The following is a 15,434-nucleotide window of genomic DNA, read 5'->3' as shown; positions in this document are numbered from 1 at the left end:
AAAAATATATCAGTAGCCCTTGATTTGACTTTCAGAGAGCTCTTTCCAGTCTATGTATTCACTTTTAATTGTTAACAGAAAATTTCTGTCTTTTTAAGAGGGCTAGACTCCTTAGGGAGTTTGCACATTGTTTTAATAGCATTAAGTCATTTTAAAAATAACTTCTTAAATTTTCAGTCATAAAATGAGCTTGACTTAATTTTCCATTTAATGTTAATATATACATCTGTATATAGGACAACAAATTTGCCCAAAATATTAGAAGTATCAATTAACTGACTTTCGTGGAGCACCCCTTTCATCTTCCATTCTTCTTAGGTAAAATCACATTGTCCTTTTGAAATAAAGGGTGCAATAACTTACAAAACTCTGTCCATAACAACATGGTATAAATTTCAGAAACTTAATGCAGCATAGTTTACCAGGCCCAATATTTAATCTTGCTCTGTTACAACCCATCCCCAGACTTTTTCAGAAACTTCCAAGAGGGCACCCAGATTATATACTTTAAATTAGCTGCAGCATTAAATTTGAAGCATAAATTTGGGAACCCCTGCCCACACCAATAATATGGAAACACCATCAAAACAAATGACCTTAAAATGCAAATAAAGAAACAATAAGTGTTTTACAGTTTATGATCACCTTCTAAATATCTAGAATCTAGCTATTTTGGATTTTTAATTGAATTACAATGCTGTGAAATCAGGTCATCCCTTCTTTGTATACTCTGCCTCTTTTTTTAATCCCCCAAATGCTAGGGATATAAATGCCTAAGAAAGGGGGAAGGAACCATCATTTATTGGCTGTATTAGTATTGACATATTTCATATATTCTCATTATACTTCTAGCATAATCATTATCTCTATTTTACAAAAGATAAGAAAACTAGTGTGCAGAGAGGTTAAACATACATTGAACTTTTATATAGACACTGAGCTAAGTTTTGAGGAAACAAAAGTTAATGAAACAGGTTTGTGCCACAGATGGATTTATAGCCCAACAAGTACATTACAATGTTAAAGGGACCTTCCTGAAATTTCTGAAGGGTACCATGAGGGCACAAAGGAAAAGTAGCAATTCTCTAGGGGGAAGGAGGAGGAAAAGAGAAAACATTTTGGAAGTGACTTTTTAGGTGAAACATGAAGGTAAAGTTCACAGCGCAGAAGCCAGAGGTGGAGGAAGTTCTTGATAAAGTGGGAATCATGAGCAAAGACACTGAGACACAAAACAGTCTGGCAATTCACAGACTAAGTGGGAGCATTGAGTTGGAATGCACAGCTAATGTGAAAATTGAGAATGAAGCAAAATCCAAATTGGATGTTTGCTGTTTGCTGTATGGAGGAATCTGAATTTTGATGAGCCACGGAAGGGTCTTAAGTACAGACATAAGAGGCAAGACCCCTCTGGCAGCTGTGGGTGGGCCAAACTGAGGGAAGCAGGATGGGAATGTCAGATAGGAGACTGTGGTAATCATTCAGTGAGGGCCTGAATGATGGGGATCCCATTGGAAAAGGAGAAAAGGAGAAGTAGAAAAGATGATGAAATTTATTGATCTTGGCTTTTTCACAAGGGGAAGGAAAGGGGGAAACTAAGGAAACCCCAGGTATCTGATTGGGGTGACCGATGGATAGTGATGACATTTATCAAGCTAGGAAACACATGGGGAAGGGAAGCAGAGTTGGTGGAAAAGTGATGAATTCAGTTATGAACATACGGACTTTGAAGTGCCATGATATATCCAAGTGGATTTTGAATAGCGCTGTTATGTTGGGTCATGAAGACTGGAATACAGAGAGTAGGTGAGAGTGTGGGAAGTGAGAAAGTGGAGTTTGTTAGTGAAAGGATGGAACAAAAAGATGGTACCATCTCAGAAGAGGAGCACTGGAACGTGGATGGCTTGAAGAGAGTGGTGATGGTTTGAAATGACACCTTCGAGGAGTAGAAGGGAAGCCAGAAGCCCCCTAGAAGAGATAAATGGGTTGCTGAGGAGCACTAAGTTCCAATGAGGTTGAAAGCATGGTTTTGAATAGCAGCTTTGTGAATTAAGACTCTGTGATTTTAACTAGTGGTTTACTCTTACTTATGTCATTTTATTGAAAATTTCAGGTGGTTGCATTCTGCACAGAAAAAAACCACAATAAAGAAGCCCCAAACCTGCAAAACCAAAAGTGTAATCTCCAGAGCACATGGACAGTAATCAGTGATTCTGAGGACTTTAAGAAAACCACTCCTATGACAACACAGCCACCTCAGCCCACCTTCTCCTTGTTGCAGATTGGACAAAGAATTGTGTGTTTAGTCCTTGATAAGTCTGGAAGCATGACAGTAAGTTCAATGAGTTTTATCCTTTGGGATGCTGGTCACAGATATGCGTACTGTATGAACTGGATCCCAACTTGGAACTGGCTGGGAATAAGCACAACCCTGAGGGTCAGAACAATTAGAACAATAACACTGCCATCAGAAATGCCCTGCCTAAGCTTTATTCATCAACAGTCTCATTTGCCAAATTAAATTCACTTTCAATTTATGAGCAAAGCTCTAATGAATTACAGAACCTTAATTTTTTCCTGTGTTTCATTGGCATATCTTATACAGCTTTATCTTTGGCTATTTATACAAAAGTCTTAAGATCATTACCCAAAGTTGCTGCTAAATATAAAGGACAAATACATCTCCATAGAAAGACTGACATTGAGTAAGCTTGCTGTCATTTACTCTACATTGAGGCAGCTCTTTCCAAATTCCGTCTAGTCCATTCTGTTGTTGGTCTGCCCATCTGTAACCATTCTGACATTTTCTTCTGTTTCTCCATTCAGACTGGTGACCGCCTTAAACGACTGAATCAAGCAGGCAAACTTTTCCTGCTGCAGATCATTGAGCAGGGGTCCTGGGTTGGGATGGTGACATTTGACAGTGCAGCCTATGTACAAAGTGACCTGATACAAATACAGAGTGCCACTGAAAGAGATGTTCTCACCAAAAGATTACCCACCACAGCCTCAGGAGGAACATCAATCTGCTCCGGACTTCGATCAGCATTTACTGTGAGATATGTTCTCCTATTACAGTTTGCCTATGGTTGCAATTTAAGTTTCCAATGTTCCCATACAGGCCTAGTGCCCCATATAGGCCTAGGCCTAGTGCCTAATTCTAACATTAGAAAAGACAGAGCAATGGTTCAAATGATGCAAAGGCACAAGCCTCCAAAGCTATTGTTAACTAATTCATTCATGGTTTTATGCTTGTTAGCATGTCTACATTCACAATATTCATGGCATACCTCTACATGCCACACACTGTGCTAGTCATTAAGAATACCATAAGGGCTACATAGACACCACCTTACTGTCATGCAGCTTATAATAATTGGGGAGAGGCACATTAATCAGATAGCAATACAAAGAAGTGGATATTCATAAACTGTAATAAGTGTTATGAAGGAAAGGTACACAAGGATATGATAGAGTATATTTAGGGGTGAAAAAATATATATGAGCTTTGAGTTACAGTTAAGCTTTGGGGCACCAGACTCTCCAAACTTCTGGGTATGTTGCACCTCCTTTCGGGAAGCAAATGATTTATTTATTGAAGTGGGAGGCCTTAGAAAGTGCAGACTATGATTACATTGGGGGCATAGCCAAAAGTCTCATCTGACCAATCACATCATACCACTACTTAGATATCATCAGTGTCTCCCCATTTTCAGCAAAATTTAGTAAAAATCCCTCCTCCTAAATAGGAGCTCTTAACCTTTTTTGTTCCACGGGCCCCTTTGCCAGTCAGGTAAAAACCACGGACCCCTTACTAAGTCCACACTATACTGTGTATTACTTAATAAATATATCACACCCACACCAACATGTCCCCATAAGAATAATGTTTTTTTGAACTTCAATTCAAGCACGCAGACCCCTTGTTAAAAACCCCTACTCTAATGGCTAAATTCTTCCATAATTTACTCCCTACTTACCTACTTTTCCAGGCTTAAATATGAGGAATGTTTAAGCATATGAATCACCTGTCCTTCAGAGCTTCCCTACCTTTGCCATGCTAGCTCTTCACCCTCCCTTCCTTGCACCTCAAGTCACATATTCTTCAAAGGTCCATCAGAGAAACCATCTACTTCTTGATATCTTTCCCAATCCTTTCAGTTGTATATGTTCTCTCTTTTTTAATCATATGACTCTTTTCTCTCGAATACCTCTCCTGACTTCTAGACTATTTTGTATTATACTCTGATCGTGTATCTAAATTTTTCATGTGTTTTACATGAGCAAAACTTCTTTCAGGACAAGGAATTAGCTTTTTAACTCCCAAGGTGTTTGCTCAATATCTTTCATAAAGGAGGCTCTCAATAAACACTTCTTAATTTGAATTGAGAAGTGAACCCTTAGTTGCGGCAAATATAGAATACAAACATAGATTTATGGAACTGGAAGGAATCTTAGAAGCTATTTAGCCCCGCAAACCAAAGACTAGGAGGTTGAAAGAGGCAGGCTGGCCTAAGGTCTCACAAACTCCCCTGCAACTTGGGAATGTGCTGCCCTCCCTGCCTGCTTGTGTAGCACAACATCTGTCAAAGGGGCAATTTCAGATTCCTAAGAGAGCAGCAGGAACATTTAGTTTCCAGCTCACTGTGTTTTATCTGGACACTGGACTCAACCATTTCTTCAAATTCTTTCTGCCCTTCTGGCTCTTTATTCTTTCTTGAAGGTCAGTGCCCCAAAAGTGGTTTCTCTTGCATACACAGTTAACCCTTCTCCAGATGCCTGAGTCCATCTGGGTCCTATTCTCTGCCACCCACCCAAGCTTTCATTAAAGGAAAAATGAAATCACTGATGTGTTATACCATACTCTTCTCTGCAAAACCCTAGGGGAGATGACTAATGCCAGATGGTGTGGTGATGAAGTGGGAACTTCTGGTTCTGCATTTTCCACTCAAATGGGTGGAGAGAGTGTGAGGAATGCAATCTGAATTTAGAATACTTCTCTCCAGTGGAGTCTGGGGATGGGTGGGAGGAGCTTGTGTGACTTCGGATAGTAAAGCCTTGAATCCTGCTCTGTCCTCAGTAGCCCCACTGGTCCCTGTTGCAGGACCATGGTCAGGTCTATTGTGGGCTCCTTGCTGTGGTGTCTGCTGAGGCATGGCCACCAGACTCTGGCTTGTTCTCTTAGCTTGATCCGGGTCCAGTGGTCCTTCCTGTAACTCAGCCTCACCCTGGCCCTCACTGTTGGAACAGAGCCCTGAGAGCCAACAAATCCTCTATTTAGCCTCCAGCCAGGCTGCACTCTCCTCAGCCTCTAGGGCAGGATTACCTATTCTCTCACCGTCTGGTTCTCAACTCAGTTTTTTGTTCCCCTGTGGATTATGTGGGAACTTCTGGATGTTTACCATGACACATGGCAGTGATGGGAAATGGGACAAGGGACCCTAAATTGGGTCCCTCCTCTAGCCTCTTAGGCCCTGCGGCTTGTCCATGGCCATGGTCATGACTGACAGAGTCTTGTGCTCTGAACTCCTCTACTTAGCAGTAGTCACAGTTCTCTCTCTCCATGTCACCAAAGGTCACCTGTGTGGTAGCTCCTCTCAGAGTTCAAGCAGGGAGTAAGGTGGAAGCCTCCTCTGCTCTCTGCTTTCCTTTCAGTCTATATAGCAAACCTTCTCTAAAATTCTAATCTGGAGAGAGGAGGTTACACATGCTTGATTGCTTGTTACCTTATCTTTGGGTCTCTCCTTCCCACTCTTTGTATGGGGTAGTGAGTTAGAAGGGGTGGGTTTATGCCTTCCTCTTCTTAAATGGAAAGTGTATTTCTTTTATTGAATTTTCCTGTTCTTGAGTGGTAGCATCATTTTCTTACCCAACATTGTCAGGAGTATTCTCCCTACACCAGGTAAAAAGCTATGATCTGAGTCAACCAGGAACAGCTCAGGCTTACATGTCTTTGGACAACTAGGGACAAATTAATGGGAACAAAAATGTGTTGCTTTGATCAGAGGGGATAGTAAACATTTTAACAACTCCTATGGCATGGAACTTACCAATTAGAGTTAATGCCAGCCTTAGACAACCAGTATGGTCATACTGGTGAATGCTATAATAGCTAAAATCTGCCCTGCATCCAATATTATCCCCATTAAATGAGGGTGGTTTCTGGAGGCATCTGGGAACTTCTGAAAGCCTATCAAGAAGGGGCCACATGAAGGAAACCAGAAAAAACTCCTTTGCTGCTTCTCCAGTGTTGTTGATTCATGAATCGCCCTGTATCCCATACTTTAGAGCCCTCTCTGCAGCAGGCTGGCCAAGAGAAAAGACCTTTGTCAAGGCCCACAAATGTTGCTGATTTAAAATGATATCATTTAAAGAAAAAGACATGTATTTGACCTTTCCCAGGGACTTCTGTTAGTTCTTTCTGGAACTTCTCATCTCATTCCCTCTAAGTACAGTTTTCACAAACACCAAGGCCACCCTGAGTCTAACTCATGCCCTGAATTATGTCTTTAGGTGATTAGGAAGAAATACCCAACAGATGGATCTGAAATCGTGCTGCTAACAGATGGCGAGGACTATGCTATAAGCACGTGCTTCAACGAAGTCAAACAAAGTGGAGCCATCATCCACACAGTTGCCCTGGGGCCCTCTGCTGCCCGAGAACTAGAGGAGCTGTCCAAAATGACAGGTAAAGGACCATCTGCTGAATCCCATGTATTGTCTGTTCCATAAGACTACAGGTCCAGGGGCTGGAGAGTGGGGGGAAGGATTGGGTTGGGGAAAGCTGGGACAACCTGATCAGCCAATTGGCTGACCATAGCCCCAAACAGAATCAGAACTGACTCCCCCCATTTATTTTAAGGCCTTGATAATAGGAGCAGGGGAGTCTGGAGAAGATGGGGCCACACTCTCCTCCTAGGCACCTTGTAAGGCCTGGGGTGAACCTGGTAGTTTGACCAGGAACTATTCGCTTCTGATTGGCATCTGATTAGGAGACCCAGGACAGACAGATGACAAGACACTAACTACAGAATACCGTGATAAAAGTGCTAGGTTAACAATAGAAAATACAGTGAGGCACAAAGAAGAGAGCCTTTACCTGGAGAAGGAGAAAAGTTCAGGAAGAAGCTGTCTGAGTTGAGCCTTTAACAAGGTGTAGCAGGGAGAGGGCAGAGGACCTGGTGAACAATCCTGTGTGCCCAGAGCATAGGTGGGCGGGGATGGGGGAGTCGAGGTAGTTAGGAAGTTGCAAAAGGTCACTCTGAAAATGTAAAATACAATGCAGCTTCTCCATGAAATGTAAATGTATTATGCTTCTGGCTCTTGTACATAGACATATGGTTAAAATAAACCCCACACGTCCCAGCTTCTTCAGCAAAGTCTTTGGCACAATTTATTTTTCTTAGGGCCAGTATTGTTTTTTTAAAGATTTATTTATTTATTTATTTCTCTCCCCTTCCCCCCGTCCCACCCCACCCCGCCCCACCCTGGTTGTCTGTTCTCTGTGTCTATTTGCTGCGTGTTCTTCTTTGTCTGCTTCTGTTGTTGTCAGCAGCACGGGAATCTGTGTTTCTTTTTGTTACATCATCTTGCTGTGTCAGCTTTCCGTGTGTGGTGTGTGCGGCGCCATTCCTGGGCAGGCTGCACTTTCTTTTGCACTGGGCGGCTCTCCTTACGGGTGCACTCCTTGGGTGTGGGGCTCCCCTACGCGGGGGACGCCCCTGCATGGCAGGGCACTCCTTGCGCACATCAGTACTGCGCATGGCCAGCTCCACACGGGTCAAGAAGGCCTGGGGTTTGAACCACGGACCTCCCATGTGGTAGACAGATGCCCTAACCACTGGGCCAAGTCAGCTTCCCTGGGCCAGTATTATAGATATAAATTGTTAAGCTGAATTGCCTTCTGAGACAGATAAAATGACAGGCTGTCTGCCCCTAATATTGCCTGTGTTAGGCCAGGTTTCCTAGAAGCAGAGACTGAGACAGGGATTCAGGTGTGTGTGATTTATAGAGGAAGCGCTCTCGGGAGCAAGGGAGGGAGGGAAGCAGGATAGGGCCAAGCAGAAATAGTCTTAGTCAGAGGCTAGCTGAGCTGAACCCTACAAGGGACTCTGGGTCCAGAATTGCCTCACAGACTTGGTCCTGCTTTGAGGCCATAGGGCCAGTCTACTGTACCCCTGTATCCATCAGTCATTGGCTATGGACTATTGGGCTGGGGCAGAGGTTGAGGGGGCATTTCACCTCCCCAGCTAGGGTGACTTCCTTTTGGTGAAGTAATGCTCTGAAAAAAGAAGGCAGCAATAGGTCATTAGCAGCCAACACTTACAGCAGCTGGGACTGATGCACCAGCCCAGTAAAGGGGATCTGGGTCGGGCATCAACATCATTACTGTGATTCCTTCTTTACTTTTGGATGGTATTTTAAGAGTTTAGCAGTACTTTCATATCAACTCTCTTAGGTGCACATATTTCTAAAGGCCCCAGAACTTCCAAGCATATTGTAGACTCTTCTTTACTATATATTGCAGTTTCTGTGATTGTCCCTTTGTCTGTTATTTCTTGCTGTTGTCACATACACATTTGTAACAGTTCTCATCTCTTCCAATTTGCTGCTTTTGATTTCAGGGAAAATCCAAAGGCCAAGCAAGTTGTTGGAATTATGTCTCAAATAAGAATAAACAAATAGACTCTGAGTCAGGGTTCGATGGGTGGATTTTCTCATGTGAAAGTGTATAGCCTTTAAAATGTGAATCATATGATACTAATTTTGGCCTGTCAGAAATTTGTGGTTACTTTCTAGATAGCTGAAGTTGCCAAACAACTGAGTGTTGGTGTAGGTATTATATACTAAGAATTTTTTAAAAATTACCTCAAGTTCTGAGTTAAGCTGGGTACCTATTTGATTTTGACCTAATATTTTAATAACATAATGGGATATTCATTTTGTGTATTCTGCTATTGTAACAACAGCTAGAATGTGGAAAATACTTGCTTCTGGAAAATAACTTCTGAAACTGTAATTGTGTTTTAGGAGGTTTACAGACATTTGCTTCAGATAATGTTCAGAACAATGGCCTCATCGATGCTTTTGGGGCCCTTTCGTCAGGAAACGGAGCAGTCTCCCAGCGCTCCATCCAGGTCAGAGTTCTTACAAGTTGGTTTTTCGTGTTCATACATAACGACAGCTGAGATGGAGAATTTAGTGCTTGGAAGGTTTATGTTCTATATTCTTCCAGTAGTGAATTAAAATTAACATAGTTCAGTCTGATATTAGACATTATTCTTAAAACTCACCACTAATCACTTAAACAAGGAAATTAGTGTTTGTTTGAAAACAATACTAAGTGACTTCCTCATAGAAGTCAGCAACATAAAATACAGAGGATCCAATAATTCTTTTTTAATATCTGTTAACAAGTACCCATCGTAATATAATTGGTCCAGAATCTTCTTGAGTGTAGATCTTTTCAAGAACAAATTTTCTGGGACAAACATTCAGGGATTATTTGCTCTATTTTTCCATTAACTCAAATCCCTTATATTTACCAAGATTTTCACATGATGGACAGAAAGTGATTCATATTGTGCAAGGTCCACAGTGTCAGTCCAGACACCTGGATCCTGGGCCTGCCACTAATTCTGTCTTGGGAAGAGCACTTGACCTCTCTGGGCCTTATCTTGTTCTAAAATTATAAGAAAACCAAATATTGCCTTTCAAAAGTCTTGGGCCTATTTTTTAAAAAAGACAAATATATTTTAAAATGCTCTTTTCTAATGATTACAGAAATTACTCACATGAATTTTTGAAACTTGAGAGAGTAAACAACCAGCAGTCATATCTGTATGAATTGTAACCTTATTATAAAAGTCTGGGGGAAAGGAAAAAAGGTACTGTAATATCAAAGCCTAATCACAGATTTCAAAAGAGTGGGCTTTCTGGTCTACTGATATAGCATCCCTTCACTCTAGAAAGATAGCAGTTATATTCATCTGAGGTTTTTTTTAGGTCAGATTTAGAAAATAAACCCAAAGGCCTGGTTAGGAAATGGGAGGAGGGTATCTTAGAAAAGTAATTAAACTGACAAAAGAACAAGTTTGTAGTCAGGCAGTTCCTGCCCATGTTTTTGTATTTAAGAAACCCATAAGAACCAGATCTAAACGTCCTTCACTTTTTCCATATGCAAGATCATACTTTTCCTGTGAAACTAGAAAGCCTGGCTCCAGAACCAGGCCATGCCATACCCTAATAGGTACCAATTTCAGGGCAATAAATAATTATATAGGAGATAATCCTCAAAAGCTTTCTACAAAAGCCTTGCTAATCCTTTCCCACCTCAACCCCTGCTCTGTAGCTCCTTCATTCTACCCCCACACAACTTTGATATTTGACTTATTTGATTTGTCTCCTAAGGAACTGCAATAATACTTGACCTGGCAATTAATTATTTATAATACAAATAACCCACCTGCAGGGAAAAAATAAGTTCCAACCAGTCCCCATAAGGGTTTATAGTCTAGTAAATGAGATGAGCTGTATCCACCCATGGTATAAGGTAAGGCATAATGTGATGCTTTCAAAGGACTGATAGCAATAAAATCCTATGAGAGTTCACAGGAAGGAGAGACTATCTTCAGTTGATAAGTGAGACAGTTATCAGAAAATGTTTCATCAAAAAATTGACATTTGAACTGAATTTTGAAGGATGGGTAAAGTTTAGATAAATGGAGAGGAACAAAGATTTCAGGAAAAACAAAGAGTATGATAAAGGCATAGAATGAGGAAGTCATGTGAATCACTTGGGAATGTGGTCTGGATTGGATGTAGAAATGAAAATTGTGGTAACTAGGGCTGGAAAGGCAATTTGTAACTGGATCATAAAAGGTCCTAAATACCAAACCAAAGACTTAGGCATCATTGAAGGCTTTTAATGGGGCAACTTGGAGTCAAGAGTGGAATGGAAGAGACCATGCAATAGGAACTGTACTCTCCAGAAAGTAAAGAGCTATTTTTCTTAACAGCTTGAAAGTAAGGGGCTAACCTTCCAGAACAGTCAGTGGATGAATGGCACCGTGATGGTGGACAGCACTGTAGGAAAAGACACTTTGTTTCTCATCACCTGGACAGCACAGTCTCCCGAAATCCTACTCTGGGATCCAAGCGGAAACAAACAAGGTGGCTTTATAGTGGATACACTGTCCAAAATGACCTACCTCCAAATCCCAGGCACTGCCAAGGTATGAAATCAGCTTTCTTTCCGTCTTACAATTTGGCAAGATAAAATAAAGTTTTTGCAGAATGATTGTAGCTTTTAAATTTTAGTGGTGGCTAAGAGGAGAGTCAGTATCGAGTCAAACAGATAACAAGGAAAAATCTCCTTCCAATGGAAATCATTCAGTATGACAGCAGATCAAGAAAAAGAAAACTGGTGATGCAATATTTTGTCTGGGTAGATACTAAAGGGAGAACCTTCAAATTACATGGCAGTTGAGATATAAAATGATCCATGAAGCTATGGGATCATGAAAACAATTTCCTTTACCACAGGAATCCATCAATCTGACTCTGCTCTTGAGAAAGGAAGATTATGATAGAGACAGAACTTTCAGACTTCGTTTTCCACAACTAAGATTTTCCTTATGATAGGAACTATACCATTAAGTCCAGTCATATCGAAAGCCCCCTTGGCTGATAGTTACCAAAGATTCCCAGATCTTCTTAGATATGCTTACAATTGTAACAGATAGGCTTTTTCTATAGATGACATTGAAGACAAGCCCATGTTATCTGCAGTTATTAATTAGAAATGTCTCCATTTGTTTTGGTCAGGTTGGCGTTTGGAAATACAGTCTACGAGCAAGTTCACAAACCCTGACTCTCACTGTCACCTCCCGTGCATCAAGTGCTACCCTGCCTCCAATAACGGTGACCCCCAAAATGAACAAAGCCACAGGCACATTCCCAAACCCTATGGTAGTTTATGCAAATATTCGCCAAGGAGCCTTGCCAATTCTCAGGGCCAGTGTCACAGCCCTGATTGAATCAGCTAGTGGAAAAACAGTTTCCTTGGAATTACTGGACAATGGAGCAGGTAACAGCCAAGAAACTGGGAAACACAACTTTCTTTTCCAAAAAGCAACCAGGAAACTGCAAGAGGGCATGCTCTGCTGAGGGCAGTTAGAAGCAGAAAGTCTGGCATTAGAGGCTTGGCTGGAAGACTCCCTGCTTCCTCACAATTCTTATATTTCAAACTATTGGAAAACATGAAGGAAGGCCTATCTTTAGCTTTCACAAAGCCCAGAATGCACTAATGGCTCAAGCCAAATAGGCTCAGAGACTCTAGGGAACTTTTGGAAGGTCTTCTATACCCAAATAGAAGGGAGGGAAGGAAATTTATATCTATTTTGTGTTAGGCACTTTATATATGTAAATTCATATTTATCTTCACCACATACTTTTGAGATATTGCTATTCCTACTTTAGAGATGAAGGAACTGAGACTCAAACATTCAGAAAGTAACAGAGATGGGATTTGAGCACAGTTCTATATGACACCTGTATACATGCAAACTCTATATTAGCTTGCCCCAAAAGTGAAAATCCTGTCAATTATTTTTGTATTTAAGATATCTAACAGGGAGAGAGAAAAAGAGACATCTACATTTCTTTTTAGAAAGAACTTGACTACTTGCTGTGATGTGCGTCACTTCAGTAGAAGAAATTCTGTAAAATTAATTTCCTATCTAAATCTATTTATGAGAAGTCATGAATTTTGTAAGATAATCGTATAACTTTTTTCTCCCCAGTCACACACAGCAATTCAGTTTAATGAATACTATTGAGTAATTACATGTGCCCAGCACTATGCTGGGTATGACACACACGATATGACCTCTGATTTCAAAGACAAAGACAACTATTCAAGAAGACAGGCCATGCACACATGAAACTACACACACACACACAGGCAGCATCTGCAATAAGTAGGCCTAATCTTCAACATTGTCCAATCCTGAGCTCTGTTGGAGAGAATGCTGAACTTCTCTTTGGTTTGAAAATTTTTAACCCACATATGAGTTGGAAATATACAAATGCCCAGTTGCCTTTGAGATACTCATTAAGTCCTTCATTTCCCTGTCAAGGTGCTGATGCTATTAAGGATGACGGTGTCTATTCGAGGTATTTTACAGCTTATGATACAAATGGCAGATACAGCTTAAAAGTATGGGCTCTGGGAGGAAGGAATGAAGCCAGACAGGGGATGATTCCACAGCAGAATGGAGCAATGCGCATGGCTGGTTGGATTGAGAATGGTAAGTAATTTGTAATAACAGACCTGGTTTTAGGAAAAGGCTTGGGATAAAGAGGAAATCATTTAACCTGTGGGACAGAATGGTACAGTGATTAAATAAGGGTTTCTCAACTTCAACACTATTGACATTAGGACCTAATATTCATAATTCTTTCTCGAGGGCTATCCAGTGCACTGTAGACTGTTTAGCAGCATCTCTTGTCTCTACCCACTAGATGCCAGTAGCAGTCCCCCAGTAATGATTATCAAAAATGTCTGAAGATATTTCAAATGCTTCTAGGAGCAAAATCATCCCTAGTTGAGAAACAATTATATACAGTTTTTAACTACCTTGGTTCAACTCTCAGTTTTCCACCAAATCAAATATTTTGGGTAATCTCTTTGTGCTTCACTTTCCTCAGTTGTAAAAGAGGGCTCATAATAGTGACTACCTCAAGATAGCTATAAGGAATAAACAAGGAAATAAATCTAGTAAGTTACTCATGGTAAATAATAAGTACTCCATAGATGTTTGTTATTATTTTTAGTAGACTTTAAACTATTTTGTAATGAAGCTCTTGCCATTGATATCATTGGTACTTCCATAGACTCAAAAAGGCACAATTTAGGGCTGCTTACATACATCTGTATCATGGTAACAAGCTTACTTTTTTTCTTTCTAACTCTCTCCCCCTGCTTAGAGCAGGGAGGATAGTAGACAAACTTAATAATAGCCTGCACACTGAGCCCGCATGTAATTATGCTCCATGAAATCAATGGAATCATAGCACTCTTCATTACAAGCTTACCCTGGACAAAGGCAGGAATTGGGAAAAAGACTGAATCCTGGAGTGTTTTAGGACTTGTTTTTCATCACTCTCCACTTTGTCCTGAGTAGCTTTTTTCCTGATGTGTAGCACAGCTGTGTAGCACAGTTCCCTCAGGAAGCTCCACACTGTCCTAAAGACTTAGGGGTACGCTCGTAAAAGTGGACTCTACAATATGTGCAGTCTCTTCAAGCAAAGGTGATCTTGGGGCTAAATGCTTTATATACCATTAATTCCAAAACTCTTTACATATTTCAGCTTATTTTATTCTCATTTGCCCTGCTCTTGGAGTTAGAGGAAGAAGGAAGGAAGGAAAGACAGGAGTCATTTAGTCACTGTATCTAGCCCCGTGCTCAGTGTTTTATTTACATGAGTACGTTTCATACTTCTAATTATCCCATTTTACAGATGGAGAAACAGAAGCTCAGAGAGGTTATTGGTCCACATAGCTAGCAATGATAGTGCCCAGCCTGACAGTGGGAAGCCACGTTCTTCCCTCTGTCCTTTGAGGTACCTTAATGCCAATAGAGACAGTCCCTACTGGTGAACTGGATACTAACCCTGAACCTGGAAAACCACGCACTTCATCTTTATCCAAGACCAGGTGAACAGGTCTGATGCTCAACCTGTCTTCAGAGATAAAAAATTTGAGGGCTAAAGAAGTCGAGTTTATGAGAAAGTAAATTCTGTGTCATGTCATGCTGGGGTATTGTAGAATGTTCTTATTGAAAAGAGAGTCTAAACCTCAATGACTGAGCAAGTCAGGGCATTTTTTGAATTCCAAGAATAGTTTTACATGACCTTTCAACAAGAATGTGAAGGAAATTGGGATTGCTACATGAAGTAGGTCCCCATGCATTCACTGAGAAAATCAGGAGTTTTTCAAAAGCGTAAAATTGTGGGACACCTACCATAAAACATTTCATGAGAAACTGCACTCTAATAAGAAAGACAAAACACAAACATGGAGAAAGTGAAAGAAAAAAATGCACAGAATAAACAATCAAGGTAATAGCTGAAGGCCCAGATGATCAATTACCGAAAAATAGGAAAGATAATGAAGCTCACAGTATTATCTAGGTAGGAAAGAGTTCTTGACAAGGTTTAAAACAGACATAGTATTTAAGCTGACCTTGTAAAATGGTGAGACCAGGACAGGCAAAAGGACAAATAAAGAAACAATTTCAACACAGTTTTCATGAACTTAAATCTCCAAAGCTGATTTCACTAAATATACAGAAAACACCTGTGAGTTGAAGAATTGTGATTCTTTTTTTTTGCCTCTGTTCCAACCAGATTTGGGGTCTTGTCACCAAACAGTT

At 40.7% G+C, this 15,434-nt stretch overlaps 1 protein-coding gene across 1 annotated transcript in view; it reads left to right on the top strand.

The window, feature by feature from the left end:
- Positions 1–15,434, top strand: part of CLCA1 (chloride channel accessory 1) — a 36,710-nt gene that overhangs the window by 19,675 nt on the left and 1,601 nt on the right. The window contains exons 6-12 of the mRNA XM_004480906.5: positions 2,111–2,329; positions 2,824–3,051; positions 6,511–6,685; positions 9,028–9,134; positions 11,016–11,231; positions 11,824–12,085; positions 13,137–13,307. Coding sequence (XP_004480963.2) covers positions 2,111–2,329; positions 2,824–3,051; positions 6,511–6,685; positions 9,028–9,134; positions 11,016–11,231; positions 11,824–12,085; positions 13,137–13,307 — 1,378 coding nt within the window. The remainder of the gene's footprint in view (positions 1–2,110; positions 2,330–2,823; positions 3,052–6,510; positions 6,686–9,027; positions 9,135–11,015; positions 11,232–11,823; positions 12,086–13,136; positions 13,308–15,434) is intronic.

Source organism: Dasypus novemcinctus, chromosome 9, assembly GCF_030445035.2.
Source record: "Dasypus novemcinctus isolate mDasNov1 chromosome 9, mDasNov1.1.hap2, whole genome shotgun sequence".
In the NCBI taxonomy this organism is placed as follows: domain Eukaryota; kingdom Metazoa; phylum Chordata; class Mammalia; order Cingulata; family Dasypodidae; genus Dasypus; species Dasypus novemcinctus.
This window is presented reverse-complemented; position numbering and strand designations above follow the sequence as displayed.